Source organism: Phalaenopsis equestris, unplaced genomic scaffold, assembly GCF_001263595.1.
Source record: "Phalaenopsis equestris unplaced genomic scaffold, ASM126359v1 Scaffold199982, whole genome shotgun sequence".
In the NCBI taxonomy this organism is placed as follows: domain Eukaryota; kingdom Viridiplantae; phylum Streptophyta; class Magnoliopsida; order Asparagales; family Orchidaceae; genus Phalaenopsis; species Phalaenopsis equestris.
The window spans coordinates 29953-41170 of NW_018219826.1; the positions used below are offsets into that span (position 1 = coordinate 29953).

General features: G+C 35.2%; 1 protein-coding gene across 1 annotated transcript; it reads left to right on the forward strand.

Annotated features, from left to right (window-relative positions):
• The first annotated feature begins 4034 nt into the window (after positions 1 to 4034).
• Positions 4035 to 8910, forward strand: LOC110035796 (protein NUCLEAR FUSION DEFECTIVE 4-like). Its single transcript, XM_020740085.1, has 3 exons — positions 4035 to 4768; positions 5902 to 6839; positions 8274 to 8910. The coding sequence occupies exons 1-3, from the start codon at positions 4433 to 4435 to the stop codon at positions 8743 to 8745; spliced, it is 1746 nt and encodes a 581-aa protein (XP_020595744.1). The 5' UTR covers positions 4035 to 4432; the 3' UTR covers positions 8746 to 8910.
• Positions 8911 to 11218: the final 2308 nt, after the last annotated feature.

Below are 11218 nucleotides of genomic sequence, written 5' to 3' on the forward strand. Positions count from 1 at the left end.
ATCCAACGGTGCAGACCGAGCAACAACCAAACTATTTAAGGTTATTCGCATAACATTAATTGTATAGAAGAGAACATAAGAAATCTCCTAATGATGCTTGAACTTATTTCAGGTCATCATGCATATAAGATGCCATGAGAAATCGACTAAAGATGGATGACATATTTAAGGTCATTTATCTATAAGATGTTATGAGAAATTCATTAAAGATGTTTGTCCTATCTGAGGTTATGTATACACAATTAATATGTATATATAATATCATGAAAAATCCATGAAGGACGTTCGACCTATTAGAGACTACTTCTTGGAGTATTATTAGATGATATTAACCTATGTAAAAGATTTTAAAAAATCATCAAAGTTGTTACACCTATCAAAGGTTATTTGACAGAGTGTTACTCAAAGAAATTAACATATATGAAGAGGTCATAGGAAATCCATCAAGCATATTAATTCTTTTAAGGTTGTTTGTTGAAGTGTTACTCGATGATATAAATCTATATGGAAGAGGTCCTAAGAACTTCATAAAAGGTGTTAGACCTTCTCAGGTTTTTTGTTACAGAATAACATGATGACAATAACTAGGGGTGTAAACGAGTCGAAAAGCTCGTGTTCGGCTCGTTTATATTTCGAGCTCAAAAAGTGTATTTGTGTTCGGCTCGTTTGCTTAACGAGCTGAACACGAGCTGTTCACGAGAGATGCTCGAGTGATTCATAATGATGAAAATTAGGGTGAGAAATTCATTATTCACCATGGAATTCCATGGAGTTGTTAATAAGATATTGATGGCGGAAAGAATAAACCATTCAATAAATATGGGATTATAAAAAAATATATATAACAAATATCATGGTGATACAAGGCCACCACCTTCGTGTTCGGCTCGTTAATTTGTCAAACGAAATACATATATAAACTTGATGAGTACTATTTCGAGCCAAAACGAGCCGAACACGAACGAACACATCTTAGTTCGTGTTCGGCTCGTTAATTTATTGAACGAAATTAACGAGTCGAACACCAGCTGTTCGCGAACAACGAGCCGTTTTGACAGCCCTAACAATAACCTATTAAGAAGAGGTTAAAAGAATTTCATCAAGGATGTTAGACCTATTAAAGGTTATTTGTCAAAGAACTTGTGTAAAAAAGGTCATAAAAAATTCATCAAGAATGTTAGACGTTTCAAGGTTATTTATTGAAGTGCTACTAAATGACATTAACTTGTATAGAAGGGGTCGTAGGAAATCTACTAAGAATGTTAGACCTATCATAGCTTATTGGTTAGAGCATAACTCAACAATGTCCACATGTGTGGACAATATCAATTATAATCCACTGAAGATTTTTGACATATCATAAGCTAATGGTTGGACAATGGATCGACGACATTAAGATGTGCAGATGAGGTCGAATGCAATCCATCAAGAATTATGTGCTTCTTGAGTTTGTTCTATGACTTTAACATGTGTGGAAGAGATCGAACCAAATCCCCTTGGAATGATTAAGCTCAAAATAAGGTGTCAAAAATATTATGTGCTTCTTGAGTTTGGGTTGTAGGTCCATATGGATAATTCATTTTCTTGGAAATATGATTACTACCACACTCAAGAAAGGGATTGGTAAACTTATTTGTTATTGCTTTTTAGTTTGTTCCCCTCAGCAGGGCGTTATCCATACGAGCCTGATTATTTTATATTAATCGGTCCAAATATTCCTACCGAATTTGCCTTTTAATTTATTGCTTAAGTTAATGGCATGATTTGGTGGTATGACCACAAATTTGGTGAAAGTGACTGCGTGCACTAATGTTGAGGCCGATGAGAGAGATGATTGCATTGAATTGACAATATCAAGGAGGTCAACTTTTGGTCGAGATGAAGAGGGGGCATCAGATCAATATCCTCGAGTTGGGCATTTCCAATCAACGGTTAATATTATGATTAGTAAGCTCTGTTAGTTGGCATTGATGTCAGTTATTGATCCTTGTATAAGAGCTAAAGAATTTTGTTTTTGATTCCTTCATTATAAGCACATGATCTTCCAAGGGTAAAAAAGAGGTTCCTTTGCCAATATAGTAATTTCTATCTAAGGAAATAGAAGTAGAGGTCTAATGTCATGATTTTGAGACCATCCTTTAGAATTGTGGATGTACATTATTGCGAGTGTTACACTTAGAAAACATAAAAAGGTGGGACTATGTTTCCTACAAATGACCCCAAATTGTTGCATTTTAAAAAATTCGCGATATTATAGTAATAATTTAACATCTTTGTGTTGCACAAAGATCCAGCACACACACAAAAACACTGATAAAAGAAAATTCATGGTAAGAGAATGTGATTTTTTATGTTGAAAGCCCCTAAAAAGAGAAGAAAATACATGGTCTGACCCAATTAAAATAATTTGCACTATAATCATAATTAAAGAGATCCACTCTTCCCGAGAATTAGAGAAGATGAAATTACTAGATTATGTTGAAATCATAGCTGCTTTGAAATAATCTAACATATATAATTGTATAAGAGTAGTAGGGACTATAACTGTTGTGAGCCATATTACACTATAGCATGGTGGGGCTAGAATATTCATAGTTGGCTATGTAAGCCATATTACACTATAGAAGTTGCAGTTTATGGCTATGAAACCCGTAATAAAGCTTCTAAAGTCATAGTTAGAGACGGTAACAACTGCAGTTGGTTACATAAGACATAGTTGTAGGATGTTATAACAACCGTAATAGAGCTATCAAAATAATAATTGTTGGTGGTCGACAATGGCCGGTGATCAATGATACCCACTAATGATCGATGGCGACCTTTGGTGGTCGTCGACCATGATCTCTGGCAACTAGTGAGTACTGCCTAACTTAAGAGTTCTACTAGTCAAGTGACTCTTCTCTTATCCCTCTCCTTCAAGTGAAAATGGAGGCCTATTTATAATTATATGAGGCATTTTTGTAAATTTCTTTAATCTCCCAACACTCTATCAGACGATTCATATTGATTCTCTTAATAAGAAGCAATTTTTTCGATATTTAAGTGTCTTAAAAACTTCATAATTAGATGGTTTTAGGTTTACTATATTTCTTTCGTTGTGTCACTTGATTTTACTGTAAGCTTGTCAAATTTTGAAATTGTTTAGCTTTTCAATTGATGCATCAAAACTTTCGACTACACTTCAAGTGTATAATATGGACTAATTTGAAATAGAATTGAATTACTTTTAATATCATTAAGTCTGTCTTCTTGAGATGCTAAGTCTGGCTATAAACTTGTTAAAAATAAGACGCGACTCAAAATGTTCCAAGATTCGTGCATGATAAAATTTACTTGATAACACATCACTTCTTTCGCTTAAAAATTATTTTTATTAGCTCATTTTCAAACTTTGTGTTTTTAACAATACTCAAAGACATATTTAAATTTATTAAAAAATAGATTACTTTATTTTAAAAAATAATAGATAAACATAACGAAAAAACGCATTAAATGAATAAATTTAAAAAATAAGTGATTCTAAATAAACCCTTACTTATTTTTATAGGAATTTCCTAAAACCAATACTACCTTATCTACAAGGAAAATTTGCATACACACCACACAATTCTTATGTATTTACATATGCAATACTTAAATGTTTAATGTTTAAATTTATAACACATTTGTCTCATAAATCTATGCATGAAAAGTTATAATCATTTTTAAAAAGATAATGATAGATAATACTTTTGATGACGTATTAAAGATTTGAATGGTATGCATGTAAATATAATTATTTTTACGTTGAGATATGTAAATACATAAGAATTGTGTGGCATACATGTAATGATGTAAATGCCCCATCTTAAAATATCTTAAAACACCACGTAACAGACATGAAAAAATCTCAGACTTAATTTAAAAAATAAACCTAAAATCGATCTGTATTATGTTAAAACACTGTTAAAACAAATAAGAAATAGGATGCCCAATCTGATCTCAGATGTTCATTTTACTAAATCTGCCCTTTCCCCCAAATATCGCCCGCAAATTTAGGGGCGATTTAGGGATTTTATTAACTCCCATATCTCCTGGGAAGATAACACCCTCCGCACCAATCCATCTAATATCTATCTGCCCCTTCCCACACCTGTCTTCAATCATCACCCCCCCATAAAAATCCCTGCTTTCTTGTCCCTTTCAAATTTTTGTCCCTAATCGAACCAGTGTTATAAAAATCTTTCATCATAAGAACAGTTTTTCAAGTCTCAACTTCGCAGATCGCTTATTTAATTTGTTTTTTCCCTCTCCATTGCTGGTGAGGCCGGGGAAGAAGACGATGAGATTGCACTCTGTAGAAGCATAAGGAGAAAAAAAAGCAATCTTTACTGGTTTTTGTTTCAAAGATCGGCGCTTTCTTCTTTAAATCCATCATTTTTTTTTTTGCCGGATGGATGGATTCCAAGCACACCTGTCGTCCTTCTTCCACAACCGATGGCTGGTGTTCGTTGGCGCAATGTGGATGCAGTCGTGTGCTGGGATCGGCTATGTTTACGGGAGTCTGTCGCCTGTAATAAAGCACTCGATGGGTTATAACCAGCGGCAGATCGCCGCAGTGGGCGTCGCGAAGGATATTGGCGACAGCGTGGGATTTCTCGCCGGAATTCTGTGTGAGATTCTCCCTCTCTGGATGGCGCTGCTTATCGGCTCTTTCCAGAATTTTATCGGATATGGCTTGGTCTGGCTTACCGTCACTGGTCGGACTCCCCCGCTTCCTCTTTGGGCGGTGAGTTTAATTAATAAATCTCTGCTTTAACGTTAAAAAGATACCTTTTTTTTCATTATTTCGGCTTGTTTGATGATTCTCTGTATATGATTCTTTTGTGTTTGTTCTGTGTTTTTATGATCTCGTTTTGTATATAGGGATTAGCAGGAGTTAGTAATTTTCAAGTTTTAATCTTGTTAAGGCATGCTAATTTTGGATCTGCAAGATTCACTAATTCTTGCTTGAGTTGAATCCCCAAGGTGTGCGATGTGGGCTGTCCTTCAATGGATCTTTTGGTTTTATTTTTAATTTGTTTTGGATCCTTTGGTAATTTGGTATTGATTCATATTTTTGGAAGCTTTTTTGTGTGGTTACAAGCTTCATAATTGAAGCTCTAATATTAATTATTAGAATGCTAGAACTGTAATAATCTCTTCTGGGTTTATATATTTACTTCTAATGTTTTAATTTAAACATTGTTGGAGTTTCAAGCTATATTGATTGGGCTTCTTCCTTTGTTTTCATTGATTAAGTTTTTTCTTGCTTACAAAAGCTATCTTAGATTTCTATTAAAGTCCAAATCCCAATCAGTACTGATATTTATTGTGATTCTGCAGTAAAGTGCAAAGGTTCACATTTTAGTAACATTTCTATCAGAGTTTGAGGGTAATATTGAAATATTCCATTGCTTGAGGTCTTGGAAGAAAGAGTTGGACTTGAAATCTCTATAAATGTGTTGTTTTTAGCAATTTTTAAAGTCAGCATTTTTGTTAAGATAACAGTTTGGAACAGATTTGGAGTTTTCGGTCAAGCAATGGAATTGATTTGCATGAAACAATTAATGATTAGATGATGAGAAAAAAAGGTAGATAGAAGAAAACATGGACAGAAGTTATTCAAATTCAATTCATAAGAAAAATTCTAATAACTGGAGCAACATTCAGTAATTAACAAAAACGACAAATAAGGATTCTTAAAACCAACCCCAATCAGCCCAAATGAGCCTAACAATAATGATAATTAATGAAATATTAATTCAGGGTAATTCATCCTTACTTCAGTATCACGCTGCTGTTTTGCTTTCTCTTCAAGTTTTCTTAATTTTTGCTATAAGTTACAGTAATAAATGATCTGATAATCATCATATTATGCAGATGTGCTTCCTTATATTTATAGGTAGCAATGGGGAGACATACTTCAACACCGCCGCACTAGTTTCCTGCGTGCAGAATTTTCCCAAGAGCCGGGGGCCAGTAGTAGGGATTCTTAAGGGCTTCGCCGGCCTGAGTGGCGCAATATTGACTCAGTTATATACGACCATACACTCGCCCGATCACGCCGCCCTCATCTTCATGGTTGCCGTAGGACCTTCCATGGTGGTAATCGCTCTTATGTTCATTGTTAGACCGGTTGGCGGGCACAAACAAGTGAGGCCGTCAGATAACACCAGCTTCGTGTTTATTTACAGTGTTTGCTTGCTCTTAGCTGCCTACCTTATGGGCGTCCTCCTCCTCGAAGACCTTGTTGATTTGCACCAGAGTGTGATCTTTTTGTTCACTGTTGTATTGGTTGTTCTACTAGCAATTCCTATCATAATTCCATTAATATTGAGCTGCGGCCCTCTTGCGGCTTCATCCGATCAAGAGCGGCTCCTTTCTGATGCTCAGAAAGGGGAGACGAGTCGACCGGACCAATTCGCAGAGCAGAATGAGGTGATTCTAAGTGAGGTTGAGGACGAGAAGCCAAAGGGTATGGATTTGCTCCCGGCGATGGAGAGGTGGAAGAGGATTCAGCACTTGCAAGCGCAGCTATTTCAGGCGGCCGCGGATGGAGCAGTGAGGGTGAAAAGGAGGAAAGGGCCGCGGAGGGGGGAGAACTTTACATTGAGTCAAGCTCTCATAAAGGCGGATTTTTGGCTTCTGTTCATTTCACTTCTGTTAGGATCGGGTTCAGGATTGACAGTAATTGATAATTTGGGGCAGATGAGCCAATCTTTGCATTATGATGAAACTCATATTTTTGTATCAATGACGAGTATTTGGAATTTTCTCGGCCGGGTCGGTGGTGGATATTTTTCTGAGGTGATTGTGAGGTATGATAAGTGTGCATCATCAATTCTTACTGTTAATTTTAGTTTATTATGTCGTTTTTTAAGTTTATGTTCAAATGATAAGACACTAGTTTTAAATGCTTGGGGAATTTTTTTTTGTGAAAAAAATGAATTTTTTTATGATGAATGACATTATTTTTTTGTAAATCTGTTATGTTGGGCATAGTATTATATGAATATAACCAATTTTGAAGTTAGATGAAGACATTTTCATGAGTATATATGGTTTATGTGCATCCAACCATGCCAGAATTTACATTTTAAATAAAATGGATATGTTGTTATTTACTCTTGTTTTCTAGTTTTGAACTTACATTATCTCCATTTGTCTTGTTATTCCCCCAAAAGAAAATATCATTTAATTGAGCATAGATTTTGATGCTAATTTTTTACATCTCAAATTGTTTAAGATGCAACCCTTACAAGTTTGTCTTCTAATTATGCCTACTTTGATAGCTAAGAAAGGCGAATCACTGTAAATTTCAATCAACATGGTGAACTTTGTCAACTGAGCTAAGCCTCGTTATTTTTCTTTAGATTTTTCATGTAAAAAAATTGGTCTTATGCTTGCTATAAGTTATTTAAATCTGTGTGTGGGATTTTCATGCAACGCAAAAACAATGAGAGAAAGGTGAATCACTGTAAATTTCAAACATGGTGAACTTTTTCAACTGAGCTAAGCCCGGTTGTTTTTCCTTAGATTTTTCATGTAAAAAATTTGGTCTCATGCTTACTATAAGTTGTTTAAATATGTGTGTGGGATTTTCATGCAACGCAAAAACAATGATTCATGTCACCACAAATATACTTAAACATGAGTCTTCTCCTAACTATGTTCGATCTGTATTATTGTTTTTCATTTCTTGTTCATTCTTATTAAGATTTGCATGAGTTTGGAAATCTGTTCTTCAGAAATCAACATTTTTACCTGAATTTTCTTTCATCATTGATTTCTTGCAACTTTTTTTTTTAACATTTATCCGCATGTTAGGGCTAATAATGACATAAGCTACCAAAAATAACACTTTGTTTGAATGTTTGATCCTCCCTCCCTCTTTCCCACTCTTTGACTCTACCAAAACCTCCACGCATTCATCTCTGACTTTTAATTCATTTATTTCAACCAAAACGTCCACGCATTCATCTCTGACTTTTAATTCATTTATTTAATGGGCATTTACATACATACCACATAATACTTATGTATTTACATATTTAACATGTAAATTACTCAAATCTTTGACATCATATCAAAAATATCATTATCACCAGTAGTTTATGACACTAAGATGTTATAAGTGTAAATATCAAACTTTGACTGTTAGATATGTAAATGCATAAGAATTGTGTGGTATATATGTAGTTTTTTCTGTTTCTTTTTTAAATCTTTTTAATCCGCCCGCCCTTCTCGACCAGCAATTATGCATATCCAAGGCCAGTCGCTCTAGCGGTAGCTCAAGCCGCCATGGTCATCGGCCACTTCTTCATCGCCATGGGTTGGCCCGGCGCAATGTACATCGGAACACTTCTGATAGGACTCGGCTTTGGAGGCCACTGGGCCATCGTACCCGCCGCCGCCTCTGAGCTCTTCGGTCTGAAGAACTTTGGAGCTCTGTACAATTTCCTCACGGTCGCAAACCCCGCCGGATCTCTCATATTCTCCGGTCTCATCGCGAGCAATATATACGACTATGAAGCAGAAAAGCAAGCTCAGAGCCACTATTTCCTGACTGGAGAGCATCCTCATAAATGTGATGGGGCTATCTGCTTCTTCCTTTCCTCCATGATAATGTCTGGTCTCTGCATTATTGCAGCTATATTGAGTTTGGTTCTTGTTTACAGGACCAAGGTTGTTTATGCAAATCTTTATGGGAAAACTCAGAGTTGAGTTATGGGCATTGTGTGTATATGTTCTTTTTAGCTGCATCAAGTGGAGGCACAATAAGTAATAAGGACAGTGGTGTATTTTTCATGGATTTTGTTGTATCTCAGCATATTAAAAAAAAAAATTTATTTATGCCAAGGATTTGTGTTTTTTGGAGGTGTAAAATCTGATTTGTTTGACTTATGTTCAGCTGTGAGGTTGGTTGGTACAGATCTCTTTCTCCTCATAGGTGATGATCTATCTTCCAAATCATGCCATGCTCTCTATCTCTAACATAGTCACCGTTAAAGCTCAAATTCCCCCAAACAAAAGGAAGAATGACACACATAACCCCTCAATTCCTATGTATTTACATGTCTAGTACCTAAATTTCATTTTTTGCATACATGAATCTTAATGTGGTAGGAATGTTTTGGGTGGCATAAATGTGAAAAAAGTAAAGTTTATGTGCTAGATATGTAGATACTTAAGAATTGGGTGGTATGTGTGTATAATGTCCCTTTTCTTTTAGGGGTACAAGGAGTCAACAATGTAATAAATATCTTAAATAATTTAATAGTGTTTGAATTTTATTAATAGTTCTGGATCGACTTGATTATATTAGTGTCAGGTCATTTTTGAGTCGGACTCAAACCTAATATGCAAACCCAAATTTACACCAATATTCACATCAAATGAGTCACATAACATAATAATAATAATAAAAATAATAATAATAAAAAAGAATTAGTTCAAATGCTTAGAAAAAAATAATAATAAAAAAGAATTAGTTCAAATGCTTAGAGAAGTAATCTATTCTTTATAACACATAGGAAGGGGTGCTTGTTCATATCCTTAAGATAGGGATGAAAGCCATCAATCTTGAATGAGATATTTGTTCTATTTCATTTTAATTAATTATTTGTTTGTTTGTTTTGTTTTGTTTTAGGCATGTGGCTATTATTTAAGCTTCACTTGAACTTACTTAAAGAATGTTTGGTCTCATGGGATTCATGTTGTTAGCATTTTTTTTTTAAATATAACATGTATACCACATAATTATTATGTATTTACATTTCTAACACTCGAACTTTAACATTTACATGCATAGCACTCAAATAATTAATATCATATCAAAAATATTATTGATGCATGCTAGAAAATTCGTGGCAATTGAGTAGCAAATTATCATCTTAGCGTGGAACGAAAATTCAACACACACTCAGAAAAGAGAGATAAATCAATAGTAACATCAGAAATTTTTACATGGAAAACTGTAAAAGAAAAAATTACGGGGTCTAGCCCAATTGAGGAAATCCACCATAAATTGGATATTACATATACGGTCCCTCTTCCCACAGGCGGGAAAAGGTTGAACACTCTTCGGGGTTACAACATCGGTGCACGAGTAAACTTATTGTAAGAAGTGGGCGGCGGCTGATGGAAAACGGTGGAGGCCGACAAGTGGTAGTTGACGGCGGTTGGCAATGATCGATGGCAGTCAGCGGTGGTCGACGGCAGTCAACAGTAGTCAACGGCGATCGACGGCATTCGGCGATGGCAATGGTGTTTGACAGTGGCAACGGCGGCCGACCGTGATCAACGACGGTTGGTGGTGATTGACAATTGTCGGTGCCGGTCGATGGTAGCTGAAGTGAAGGTCGATTTCATGTTCTTAAACCTTCAAGTTCTTCTTCAAGCTTCAAGATCTCATCCCTCTCATGAGATAAATGAGACTCTATTTATAGTGTATGGATGTAATTAATGCAGGAATATGAACAATTTTAATTGGATGGTCCGGAGAGCCTTTTTAAATCAGAAGGCGTTTGATGGACATTTTAGTGCCTTAAAGATGTTAGAATTGAGCAATTTTGGATTTGTTGGATTAGTCTTGTTGAGACGCTTGATTCAACAGTAGGCTTGCTAGATTTGACATTCGTTTGACCTTCTAAATATGTCTGAAAACTTTCAAAAGTTGTTTAATGACTTGATTTTGCTTGATTTGACTCGGATTCGACTATTTTGATATCATTGGGTCTGACTCTTCGAGTTAATCTATTTGATTATAAGTTTGACGTAATCGGAGCTTTGGATGACTCTTAATTGAAGTTTGAATGTTTCTTGCTCAAAAGATTACCTTGAGATTCCTGTCATGCCTCAAGATTCAAGCCGGATAATGCAAATTTGTTGATGGTATATCAGTTTCCTCTTATTTTCGGGCAAGCCCAATTACGTCATCCAAAAACACTTTAATATTTTCATCATATATATATATAGTATTACATGTGAATGGAATAGAAGTTAACGTGCACATGTTCAAAAATCATATTTAGCTCATTTGCTGGCATGTCCTGCTTCTTGGGACTGAGGATCGATCTATGGCAATGCGCATTATACAAATTTTTTTTTGATTTTTGGTCTGTAAATATACAAAATTTGGTAATAAAAATAAATAAGATTTATGTGGTGTATATATATATATATATGATAATGTCTG

What these genes read in the sequence shown, in the direction of transcription:
- LOC110035796 (XM_020740085.1), top strand. Translation starts at nt 4,433, where the DNA reads ATGGATGGATTCCAAGCACACCTGTCGTCCTTCTTCCACAACCGATGG. An exon ending in CCCCGCTTCCTCTTTGGGCG is followed by an intron (nt 4,769 to 5,901) that starts GTGAGTTTAATT and finishes CATATTATGCAG; the next exon opens with ATGTGCTTCCTTATATTTAT. An exon ending in TTTTCTGAGGTGATTGTGAG is followed by an intron (nt 6,840 to 8,273) that starts GTATGATAAGTG and finishes CTTCTCGACCAG; the next exon opens with CAATTATGCATATCCAAGGC.